General features: G+C 39.1%; 1 protein-coding gene across 2 annotated transcripts; it reads right to left on the bottom strand.

Annotated features, from left to right (window-relative positions):
- Positions 1-81: 81 nt before the first annotated feature.
- On the bottom strand, positions 82-13,021 carry ccdc15 (coiled-coil domain containing 15). 2 transcript variants are annotated; one of them, XM_088321592.1, is made up of 10 exons: positions 12,598-13,021; positions 11,554-11,634; positions 10,336-10,398; positions 9,962-10,078; positions 9,798-9,884; positions 8,903-8,995; positions 6,435-6,538; positions 5,166-5,357; positions 4,102-4,250; positions 82-380 (listed from the first exon to the last, which is right to left on the bottom strand). In XM_088321592.1, exons 1-10 carry the CDS (start codon positions 12,760-12,762, stop codon positions 331-333), a joined length of 1,101 nt encoding a protein of 366 aa, XP_088177718.1. In that variant the 5' UTR covers positions 12,763-13,021; the 3' UTR covers positions 82-330. The 2 variants fall into 2 exon arrangements, with proteins under 2 accessions (XP_088177718.1, XP_088177717.1); XM_088321591.1 differs by having other exon boundaries at positions 11,500-11,634; positions 12,598-13,014.
- Between the last annotated feature and the right edge of the window lie 392 nt (positions 13,022-13,413).

The following is a 13,413-nucleotide window of genomic DNA, read 5'->3' as shown; positions in this document are numbered from 1 at the left end:
CGTCACAGCAGGAAGTAGTCGCGAGTGGTTAAAATAATAAAACGGAATTCGAAAAAAAAAAATACTCAAACAAGCTTTTGTTTTCCATTGATAAATATTTATTTAAAAAAAAGAAGTAAATTAATGTATTCAGTTCATGTGACAAGGCTGTTATACCACAAATAAACAAAGTGCGGTCAACCCATTCCAAATATAAAAGGTCTAGGACTCAAGGCCTTGTACAGGTCTAGAACTACTTCATCAAAAAGGACACTCTCAATTTATATCACATCTACAGTCATGATCTTATATTATCGAGGTTTTCAAAACACTTAACATCCATTTGATTCTTTACTTTAAGTCTAAACTCGACACAGCTGCATGCAGCGCCTGCGCATAACCTGCAAGAGAGAAACATCATCATTAGAATTCCAGTTTTCTTTATCGTCATTGGTAACAATGTAGTGAACATTGTTTAGAACGAGATTAGAGATGACACTTCGGGATAAACACATTGCGGCTGCATCGGCTCGCTACAACGGGTCAGGTGTATCGACATTTCGTTCTGTGTACATTGTTACAAAGAATGACAATACAAAGGAAATTATTATTATTATTATTATTATTATTATTATTATTATAGACTTTAAAGGACACTGTGTAATATTTAACCACTAGATGTCACTGTATTTTGCAGAGACACGAATAATAAAAATTTCCTTTGTATTGTCATTCTTTGTAAGAACGAAATGTCGATACACCTGACCCGTTGTAGCGAGCCGATGCAGCCGCAGCCAACAGAGGGCGCCGCCATTTTACCAATGTTATAAGTCTTAGGTATTTGCAGGATTTATTTACCATTCTTTTTTGCTTACGATTCAAATCTCTCTCTCTCTCTCTCTCATCATATATATATATAAAAATATATACATACATATATATTTGAATAGTAAAAAATTAAGGATTATATATATATATATATATATATATATATATATATATATACTGGACTGTCTCAGAAAATTAGAATATTGTGATAAAGTTCTTTATTTTCTGTAATGCAATTAAAAAAACAAAAATGTCATACATTCTGGATTCATTACACATCAACTGAACTATTTCAAGCCTTTTATTATTTTAATATTACTGAATTTGGCCTACAGCTTAAGAAAACTCAAAAATCCTATCTCAAAATATTAGAATACTTCCTCAGACCAAGTAAAAAAATAATTTTATAACAGCAAAACTAAATCAAACATTTGAAAATGTCCATTGATGCACTCAGTACTTGGTTGGGAATCCTTTTGCACGGATTACTGCATCAATCCGGCGTGGCATGGAGGCAATCAGCCTGTGGCATTGCTGAGGTGTTATTGATGCCCAGGATGCTTCGATAGCGGCCTTCAGCTCATTTGCAGGTCTGGTGTCTTTCATCTTCTTCTTAACTATACCCCACAAATTCTCAATGGGGTTCAGGTCAGGGGAATTAGCAGGCCAATCAAGGACAGTGATGCCATGGTCAGTGCACCAGTTACTGGTGGTTTTGGCACCGTGGGCAGGTGCCAGATCATGCTGGAAAATGAAATCCTCATCTCCATAGAGCTTTTCAGCAGATGGAAGCATGTAGTGCTCTAAAATCTCTTGGTACACAGTTGCATTTACTCTGGACTTGATGAAACACAGTGGACCAACACCAGCAGCTGACATGGCTCCCCAAACCATTGCTGACTGTGGGAACTTCACAATGGATTTCAAGCAACTTGGATTTTGCTCCTCTACAGCCTTTCTCCAGACTCTGGCGCCTTGACTTCCAAATGAAATGCAAAACTTGCTTTCGTCTGAAAAGAGGACTTTGGACCACTCTGCAACTGTCCAGTGCTTCTTCTCCATAGCCCAAGTCAGACGCTTCTTCCGTTGTCTTGAGTTCAGAAGTGGCTTGACCATGGGAATACGGCTATTGTAGCCCATTTCCCGGACACGTCTGTGAACTGTGGCTTTTGATACCTGGACTCCAGCTTCAGCCCACTGTCTTTGACGCTCCCCCAAATTCTGGAAGCGGCTCTTCTTCACAATTTTGTTAAGGCTGCGGTCATCTCTCTTGGTTGTGCAGCGTTTACGGCCACATTTTTCCCTTCCAACAGACTTTTTGTGGATATGCTTTGAAACTGCACTCTGTGAACAGCCTGCTCTTTGAGAAATTTCTTTTTGTGTCTTACCCTCCTGATGGAGGGTATCAATGATGGTCCTCTGGACAGCAGTCAGATCAGCAGTGTTCCCCAACTTTATCACAATATTCTAATTTTCTGAGACAGTCCAGTATGTTCTGGCATTCTGTAGAAACCAAACAAATAGAGATGTCGACCCACACTGTGTTTCAGTGATCTTCAGTGAAGTTTTTGACAAGGGTAATTAATAATAATAATAATAATTTCCTTGTATTGTCATTCTGTGTAACAATGTACACAGAACGAAATGTCGATTGCACCTGACCCGTTGTAGCGGGCCGATGAGTATATACCAGGGTTCTTACACCTTATCATGGCCAAATTCAAGCACTTTCAGGCCAATATTTCAATTATTTGAGTACCTTCATAGAAAGAAATCCAGCTCTGATGAAAACATGGTTATTTTTGGGGGGATTTTTGGCTAAGACTAAAAAAATTTACCACTTTGCCGCTAGCACATACTTAGTGCTATTTTGACCTGCCACTATCTGTGATCTACATTTTTTTGTGTCAATGGGCTGCTTTGAACTAACATGAATTCTGCCATTCTTTATCAACAATGCATGTGCAGCTTCAATACGTGACACTTGTTTACAAAGACAAAGAAGGATCTATACGTTTTGGTTAATAATGGAGTTCAATACGTAAAACAACGATAATGATATTGATTGCTCTGAAGCAGAATACATTCAATATTTCAATCTTAAAGACAGCTGATCTTTGTTTTTTTTGTTTTACTTATTCTAATTTATATTTTTTTTGCATGTTTTTCAGAAGAACTGTGTGTGAATTGGTTGTGCAAAATTGCATATAGTTAATTTTACAACACTATCATTTATTTATAGAAGTGAAGATTTATTTTTAATGTATATTTTATTGTTTCGCATTTAGGGATTTTGAGTTGTTGTTCTACTTTAAAACTGTTTAGTGTAAAAATCTAAAATTGTTTTGAATTGAAAAAAAAAAATCAATTGTAGATCTGTGATCCTGAAAAAGAGCCGGAATTGACTAGTCAGATAAACTTGTCCTCTTGGATGGGACTCTAGGGGGCATTAACGCTTCACATGACAACTCAATAATGAGGACTGTAGCCACCATCAGCGTCATTTTTGAGCACTTTTAAAAATAAATCTCATCATTTAGTGTGATTTATCGAGTCAGAAAAGCAGGAATCACGAATGGAAATAATCTCAACCATTTTCAAGCACCTCACCAGAAATTTAAGCATTTTCCTGACCTTGAAAACACAAACATAAAATTCAAGCATTTTGAAGAATATCTGTAACCCTAATATATGTGCAGGTCTAATTCCTTTTCAACTGTCCCCTCGCCAAAGTAAGATAAATGTGTTCTTTATGAGGAGTCAATGAATTAAAAAAGAAAAAAAGAACAGACTAGTTGAAGCTGTGCTTTTTCAGTTAGCCTAGATTGTATTATTCCACTTTCATGCAATTCCCCCTGGGCAACTCCGTGTCAAGTCCCTAGAACACACGTTGGTTGGTATTGTAACGTTATCACAAAGATCCGTGTGCAGAGATATACAAGATACAAACTCACTAGATAAACTACAAACACTGATTTTAATTCAAATATGCTGCCTCAAATGCCCGATCACTCTCTGCAAACAAAATCACCCCTACCCCTTTCCCTAAAACATTTTAATCTTGGATCTACACAAATCATGTAAGGTCACCATTTCTTGCTTCCAAGTGGTGAATTCCTCCAGAAGTGAGAGATTTTCCTGACTGATATATGGAAAGAAAGTTTGAAAGATAAGAGAAGAGTAAAATAAAAACTAGCTGGAGAGCTATTAGCAGCTGCACCCGAGCACGCAACAGTCTTGTTAGAAATGTTTTGCCACAAAATCGGATGTAGCAACATGGAAAGCTGGTGCTACCTTTGGGATTATTGTAGAAGACACAGTTATTGGCGCAAGTGTCAGGGTGCGAGTCCCAGAAGGAAGATGCGCAACAGCAAAGGGGCGGGAGGTCCAACTTCTTGTTTGCTACCCGGTCCTTCACTTGAGATCTCAAAGCGTCAATGTACCTGTGCATAAAACATACTACTGTCAGTTATTGATCACCGGAAATTTTCCAGACTACAGAGCACACCTGATTAAAAGCCGCTCGCGCAGATTTAAGGAAGAAACTCAACTTTGTTTTTCTACAAGGTGCACTGGGTATACGCAGCAGGCTTAAACAGAATTAGAATTAAAGTCATTCACATCCTTTTTTTTAACATTTTTAAAGAATCGGTTAAATGTCTAGTACAGAACCGGGACAAGATTAAGACACTCGTTTGCATACGGTGTCCTCAGCTGTCGATCTTAATCAAATGGCACATCAGCCAATCGGAATTTAATTGGCGTTAAAATATACGCAGGGGACCGACAAAAACATTATCGAATCAAACTCAATGTACTGTAGTGATAAAAATTCAGAAGCTTGTACAATCACAACAGCCTGTATACATGCTGAGCCATGAGACTGATCTCAAGCTCTCCCATCCCTTGCGCTCATCACAAAGTGATAGAGAGGAGACAAAGTATTGCTACTACTACATACTAAATGTATTATATATAAATGCTTGTATTCTTTATATGTGGTGTCGGCTGACAAAAATTTTAGTGTGTCAGGTGACTGATTATCATAGTTTCCCTATCTGGTCAAAAACTGACGTCATATAAGGCTGTTATCAGTCTGCCAACTGTAAGCCCGATAATTATCTTGTACGCCTCTTTAGTTAGTAACTAGTGTTAGCAGGGATAATGATTTTTTTTATGCAGTAGTAGCAATATTTGGCCTCCCCTCGATCACTTTGTCATGCGCACCCGAAGCCCTGACGGGAAAGGCCCGGTTCAATATGTAGTAAAAAAAAAAACACAAAAAGCACACAAAAAAAAGTTTGTAGCCCAAAATTACGGTACATAGACATGTGATCAGACAGACTTCTCGCCACTACCGTGTTGCCCCGATTCCTTTCTTGGTTTCCCGTTTCCGCAGGCTAGCCGTTCTCTCCTCCTCCTCCAGCTTGAGGCGGGCCAGGACGAGCGTCTCGCGGGCCTCCAAGCGCTGTTTGACATGTGAAAGCTGGCGAGAGCGCTCCAGTTGCCGCTCCTCCTCCAGCCGAGCTTTCTCTTTGTCCGCTTTGATTCTTTAAGGGTAGATGGGTAATAGATCACTATGAGGTCCTTTCAGAGCAGCAATACCGAACTACCGTGGCATCTCTATTTACCAGATTGAGCCCATAACGCAAACAAATTGTCCCCATAAGGAATACCCTAATTTACACTCTTTAGGGTGCATTGGGTTATAAGGCACACCCTCGGAAATAGTCTTTTGTCCAATATTTTTCATACCTAAGGCGCACCAAAACACATGAAATTGAGACTACAGTAAGCACTAACTGCGTAACCATTGGGCTCTTTTAACACTTAGGTATTTATTAGTGCAATGATTAATTAATCTAACTATCTAAACTATCGCTGATTAAAATGGCAAAATATTGTGGACAACGGGAATCAACCCAGGTAGCGGCAGCGAGTACGCAGACACTTTACCACAGGACCACAGTGGCACGGAACAGGCAATAGAGCTCATCTCATTATCACATTATTTTTACTAACTGTGCAACAAATACTGATTTGCACAGTGCATTCTTCTAGGTTAAGCAGTCTCTACATTCCTTCACCTGTGCGTCAATTACGTTGCAGTTTGATATGTATTCCTACGTAAAAGAGCTTATAAAGTATTTTGTTGTAAGACTTTCAGTTTTGAAATACTCCTTTTCCCCTCAGAAAACCACTTTTTATTTCCTTTTCCAGAACTCATGGCTTGGGTAACAAAAAAGCCACAAAAAGAGATTGGAACGCAATACAATAAAAGAAAGAACAACAATAACCAGGAGTCTTTTGGCTGGGAGCTCACGCTCTAACTGGGACAGACTGATGCCGGCGGTGAGCGGTTTTAGTGGTCGTGTCTGGAAATTATCATAAGTCTGATTTTCTCTCATACGTGAAGGCAAGATTTTTGCTCTATAGAGATCTTCCCTATCAAAATTTCTCTTTTCTCAATTAGCTCAATTAGAAGGGCCAAGGTAGGAGTTAGCCCCAATATTGGTATGAATAGCCCCAGGAGCTGTTATGGAAATAACTCACCCATGATGTAATTTCACATTTAAATGTGACCGCAGACTATGTTCAACTGAAATTATTTATTTTTTGGCCTTCACCTAGCTGTCTTCTTCAGGTGCTTGTTGTGCTGATTGTTTTCTTTCACGCGCTGCCGCTCAACGCTCATGAAGTGGCGACGGTGAATTAGAAACTGCAACTGCCGCTGCAAGAAAGAAAATGTATAGGTATTTTTTAATTATATTTTTTATCTACTACAGATAACTCAAAGTCAAGGCCTACGCGCCAAATCTGACCCTTGAGAAGGTTTCTTTTTCGTTTTATTATTGTATCACACACCAAGAATCGTGCATTTGTTTTCACTGTCACTTTTCCTGCACATTATTGTAGTTAAGTGAATGATTGAAAAATGCTATTCTTTTTTTTCTTAGAAATTATTTTAGCCCTTTTTTGCTAAAATATAAGCTACTGATGGCCCCTGAATAACACCGGCTAGATTTAATGTTCATGTAAAGGGGCTTTTTATATCGAGGACATTTGTCCTATATGCCTTTTGAAAATTAAAGAATACTGGGAGGGCCATACTAAAAATTTGATTTATCATATGAAGGATTTTATATATTTTACTATAAATGATTTCATACGATTAAATACAAGTTACATTTATCGAGTGCAATGTGCAATGAAGATTTTCACTGAGTGAGCTTCAGGTCACGCCATTCCAGATGCAGAATATTTTGGCTGGGGAATTTTGATAACAAAACTCTGACGAAGGACATCAGGCATTGTTTTGATAAACGCTCGGGGATGTTTTGTCCATTTCAGACATCGAGGCAAGGGGGCTTTCCTGGCACGCCCATGGGAGGAGCCGGCACACCAGCTTGCGGGGAAAAAACGTGGGCCGGGTGAAGAAGAAAGAGAAGATCGAAAGAGAAAGCTTGACAGAGACTCGAACGACACTAATTTCGATGAATTTGGCTAATTTGATGGAGTTCACTTAGATAAATTATTTAAGAAATTAAATCTGCCCCCGTGTGGAAATGCCGGTCTCTTGTCCATATTTTCCCATCAAGAAACGAGTGCGGATTGTTAGGTGAATGCAAGTTGTGTTTGGTCAATGGAGTCAGATGACTAATGCGAACAATTTGGTAAACGCTACATTTTAAATACTAAATTCCTAACATATACCATACTGGAGTACTGTAATTTCTTAACCAAAAGCCATAATTTCAACTCTGTGCCTTATACAGCGATGTGGGACAGAAAAGGTGAGAATGTAATAGGCGGTGTCGAGGAGGACACAAGTAAAAATTGCCCGAAAACACCATGGAAAGGTTTAAGGTACAGTAACATGCTTGGTACATGAATAGGGCTGCAATTTCAATGCATTGCAAAAAGAAAATCATATGACGCAGCTTTCAAGTTAAAAGCAGTAAAGCTGGCCGATAAAGAGGGAAACAGAAGCAGGAATTAAACTAAGCATTCCCGAATCGACGGTGAGCTGGAAACAGCAGTGGGAAGAACAGGAAGAATGCAAAGCATAAAACAAAAAAAAGCTTCGGGGTAACAAAAGGAGGTGTTTGTTATAGAAACTGACAAATATTTTAGTGCACTGTTTTTCTTTGTAAGTATGTCATGTTTCAACATGGGCACATGCAGCTTTTAGTCAAGTGCAGGAGGGGGGGCTTTGCCTTGGCAAAATAATGCTAAAAAGAAAAAACGGAGGGTCATTTACACTCCTTAACAGTAGAAGGTGATAATGCCCAGCTTGCTCTTTTTGCCTGTTCAATCACCGAGTTTGAGAAAGGACCACATCTCATTTTCTTGTGATTTTGTTGATATAATTATCATTTTCAGCCAACAATAATGGGTTCCAAGAAAGTTAGTGATAAGGGAAAGGAAAAGTGGAAAACAGTGATAACAGTCAAGTCAAAGATTGCAGAATATGAAAATTGTGTACAAGTGTCTGAAATTGTAGTGCTTTAGGATACAGTAAAAAGTATAAGAATGTTACATTTTTAGTTTTTAATAGTATATTGGTCTTTATTAACTGGAGGGTGGGTGAATGCCTTAGCCACTAGGGTCGTATCGGCACCATTTCCTGTGGTGAGTCTTGGGCAAGTACAGCCTGGTGGCACCCAACTATCGATGTTTAACTACACGCTATATTGATGTTTTGATTTTCTTTAAGTATGTGGCTTTTTTAAAGCAGTTTTAGGGATTCACTTATATACAATGTTTGCTTATATGAGAGTCCATATGGTACTTTAAGGCAATTTGGTTTTGCTGGTCACTTTGTTTTGGGAAAAAAAAAGGTGAATAGATTCTACTAGTTCTGCTTTAAACTGTACAATCCCTTTGTTTGATGAATTTGAGAAGTGGATTTTGTTTTCTATAATTGGGGTGCGGCTTGTCATTAAGGGGGAATAGTGGGTCCTCAAGTCAGACCAGTCATTTAAAAATGCTTTAACATACATACGATAGGCCGGGCTCTCGGCTAATAGCTTACTTTTTCATTTGGCTTTTCGATCTTTTTGACTTTAAGACCCCTACTTTACTAGATCGATACCTGTTTTCTCAAAGCCTCTTTATCCTCCATTGGCCAGAGCAGCTTTGAGATTCTTGGCCCGGATATGGAAATGTCCCAATCACTTGAAGTTGTCTGAAAGATGTCATTGCGGGATTAAAAGACAGCAAGAGGTTTTAATAGGCACTATACAACATTATTTTTACCCATGAAAACAAGTCAGTCTGCACAGAACTTTAACCCTGAATAAAAATGACAAAGGCCTGTTCATGTGACCATGTCGCACGAAGAGTTCACTTTATTTCCCACGACAGAGGGAATAGTATAAACAACAAAAGAACTACTCCTGAATCTTGAGATGCGAAAGTAATAAATACTTTTTGCACTGTGTACAGTCACCACACGCTGACTGGAAATTTTTAAGGTGAAGTTGCAGGGTTATATTTAATGTTGTCCAGTCTCGACATAAAGAGGAACTCCATGAGTCAAGACTAAATTTCAATGTCATGCGATGACCGTCGGAAATATTAATCTTAAAAGTTAAAGTGACACTGTGTAATATTTGATCACTAGATGTCACTGCATTGTATTGTGCAACCCACAACAAATTGTACAAAGCACAGCCTTTCACAAGGTTTTTGTTTTTTTGGGATGCCTTTAGCAGAAAAATGGTGGACAATTATGTCAGGTCAGTCTATGTCAGTGTTTCTCAACTAGTGGGTCGCGACTAGGTGAGCCTCATCTAATGTAAAATAAATACAAATTTGCTCGACCTAAGAGTGTTTAAAAAAATTCACTTTTATATGTAAGGACATGTCATTTGAGGCCCATTACTCAAATCAATATTGTTTTCTTAATGTATGAACATTCTTTTTACCACTAGGATGCTCTAAATATCACACAATGTTCCTGTAATACTTTTTGTGGTTAAACGCACCAAAATGGATCGGGCGCTGCTCACTGTGTTTCCGACATATCCCTCTTCCTCCCCATCTTCTCCGGTCAGGGCGTCAAATTCGCTGGTCTATCAATGATAGCAGAAAAAGGATCAATCACATGATTACCATTTGAGGGGAAGGTTAGAAGCGCAGTTGTTCCCACATGACTACTGATTGAGGTCTTCCAATTGTCTGCAGAATAATCTGTCGTCTCGTCGGCAGGCTGGCTGGTCTGGCATGCAGCAAGTTTCAGGCGGACCTGTCTTGTGCTGTCACGCAGCTGGAAGGCCATGATAAATAAAACGTGGTGGATATAATGGCAGTCAAAATTATGAGATTCCATAATATACATTTTTCTGTTGCTGTTCATGTGTTCCTCAGGGCTCCATGCAGTGTGCACACAGTTATCATTCTAATTTGTTACATCTTTCCTCAATTACAAAGATCACTTTCACTAATCAAACCATTGCAAAGGAACAAAACTATGCGTGTACTAAGTACCTATTACCTTTTAATCCCTCACCAACAGGCACATACCTCATTTATGTTTGTGTTGCCAGACACTTGGCTCTGCTTTGGGATTCCATTGTTATTCAAACCCTGCAAAATATTTTAGAAGGCCATATTAGTCGAATATGCAGACACCATAGTTACTTATAACCGTGACGTGCAGTCAGGGGAGCCAATGCCTAACCTCTCATTACGGAAATACAAAATCAAAAATATATTAAATTTATATGTTTTCAGGGTTACACGGCGGCGCAGTGGTTAGCGCATATGCAGCACAATTCTAAGGTCTTGGGAACCTCCTCCGTGGGTTCAAATCCAGATACCAGACTTCCTGTGCGGAGTTTGTATATTCTCCCCATGCTTGCGTGGGTTTCCTCCGGGCACTCCGGTTTCCTCCCACATTCCAAAGACATGCATTTCAGGTGGATTGGCCAGTCCAAATTGTCCTCAGGTGTGAATGAGCGAGCGAGTTGTCTGTCCCTGTGTGCCCTGCGATTGGCTGGCAACCAGTTCAGGGTGTCCCCTGCCCACTGCTTGCTGGGATGGGCTCCAGCATCCCCGCGATCCTACTGAGGATAAGCGGTGCAGCTAATGAGATTATATATGAAATGAAATGTTTATGTTTATTGAAGGTATTGTTGGATATATGTTCAGTGTTAAAGTTCTTTCACATACAACTTCACAATTTTTGGATTTTCTTTTGAAAAGTTGTGGATATTTCACATTTTATTCTGCATATCATTAATACAATCAGTATGAAACAAACTCCTAAGTTGAGTGTCTGTGGATGCAGAGTGAGGCACACTATTCTCTTGCTTCCTGGGAGAGTGCAAATGGGACCAAGGATTCTGATTTGGTGCAAACAATAGAATTAGTGATAGAATTAACAAGAGAAGAGCAAGTTAAGTCATCCAGTGATGTTGTCTTGTTGCGTGAAATATAATTCATAATGGACTAATTGATGCTTTTATTCCAAAGGAGAAGCACATAAACTTAATTTACAAGTTTATGGTAAGACATTGAAATATTTTACTCTATGCTGCTACACGTTATATAATGCTTTCATGCTCCACCAATCACATGCTGAATAAGATGTGGGTTCATTTAATTGAAAATCTGACTGTGCCTCACCAGGCACCAACCTCACCGCACGTCAGTGGTCCAAAATAACATTGAAAAACAAATAATTACTGAGTGTGCATTCTGAAGCCTCCTCTGGCTCATGACAGTCACACGATGACGCACTTGCGCTTGAAATCTACGCAGGGTTTCTTCATTCTTTCTCTGCTTCTCCGCCTGGATTTTGTCAGTGTAACAAGCCAAATCCTAAAATAAAAACCGAACTTCATTAGACCTTTAACGTATCCATGATCAAATCAAATACACCAAAACAATAACCAGCATACCTGTCAGCCTGTACGTTTTTGCCATACAAAGTACGTTTATTATGCATTTTAAGACGTGTACGGCGCACAAGAAAATCTGTATGGAAAAACGCAAGTTTGTCAATTATGGGTACCATCCGGTATACACCGACTATCATGAAACGGCAAATCAATAAAGTCAGTTCGCCGCAGTTGCCTCTATCCTCTGTATCGTTTTTTTCGTTGCTAGCGAAGCGAGCGGCTTGATGCTACTGTGCGCCTGCCGCCTGGGGATTTCCCATCATGCATCATTCCGTGGTATATGTGTAGTGAAAGGAAGTCCGTCTCTTTTTAGAGAACCGACTTTTTCGGCTCAACTCATTAAAAAGAGCCAGCTCTCAAACAGCTCACTTGCTTTGATGGATTATATTACGAATTATTATGTTGTAACAAGAAGTGAAGAAAAAAGGAAGTATAAAAGGAAAAAATGAAAAAAGACAGGTTTGTGGTTATCCCTTTAATCAGTATATTACCAACAATGATTTAATGCAGAAAATGAATTAATAATTTGAACAAGAAAATGTATTATTCCACTTAATTATATTTGCATGTATGTTTTTCCTTCTACATTGAACGTCCAAGCTACTTAATTTTTGAAGTTTTTTTTTTTTATAATAAACTCCATTCATGTCGAGTAATTCAGTATCTCACAACAAAATGTTAATTAACAATATATATGATATAAGGAAACACATGTACAGTATAACATGTTAAACTACATAAATAAACATGTTTGAAAAAAAATATATGGTGTAAGATTATTTTGTATTTTGTAAGGGAAAATACGACAGTTTGTAAGGGCATGGAGCCGTAGAGGTTGACAGGTATGAACCAGCTGTACTAGAAGCTAGTTTAAGGGACTCACAAACGGATGCTCTTTAAAATCTTGGCCGTCCTCCACCCAAACCCCCTCGGCCACGATGGCTTCGTTCCTCTCGGCCATCACCTTGTTGGACTGGAACTGTTTAGCTCGCTTGTCGGGAACCTTCTCCCGGTGCGTTTTCGGCACCGCCGTCCGATTAGCGTGCATGGTTAAAACGTCGTTAATGCTCGGTTGAGTTACTTCAGGTGTTTAAGTAGAAGTTAGTTGAAGTGAAAACGCAGTTGGTGGTAGTTGATCATTGCTTATTTGTTTTTGACAAAAAGTAAATTTTAAACTCACATTTTAGCTTTTATTTCCCAGCGACGTTAAAAACATTCATATCTCGCTCGTCTGTTTTTCTTGGTTGCGCAACATCGACTGATTGTTTACTGCGGCCCCTACAGCACCGGAGTCGCATTTCATGTTGTCGCTCGACTACTGTACAGTACGGTACTTAGTGTAAAAAAAAACGATCTCAGGTCACCACCAACGCTTTCTGATATAAATCACGGCATGATATCTTACTAGACCGGTTGGAAAAATTGATTAGTCTCTCAGGAACCGTCGTTTTGTGGTTCAGATCCTACCACTGAGATAGGACGCACTGTCTTAAATATGGTGAAATGGCATCGGAGCCCTTTAGTGTTACCTGTGGTGTTCCGCAGGGTTTAGTACTTGGCCCCCTTCTTTTCAGCATTTACATGCTTCCATTTGGTGATATTCATACCTGTCAACCTGTACGTTTTTGCCGTACAAAGTACGTTTATTATGCATTTTAAGACGTGTACGACGTACAAGAAAATCTGTACGGAAGAAGGC

Source organism: Urocampus carinirostris, chromosome 17 (assembly GCF_059441175.1).
Source record: "Urocampus carinirostris isolate Australia breed hairy pipefish chromosome 17, RoL_Ucar_1.0, whole genome shotgun sequence".
NCBI lineage: Eukaryota > Metazoa > Chordata > Actinopteri > Syngnathiformes > Syngnathidae > Urocampus > Urocampus carinirostris.
Note: the sequence above shows the minus strand (reverse complement) of the source record. Positions and strands in the feature narration are given on the sequence as shown.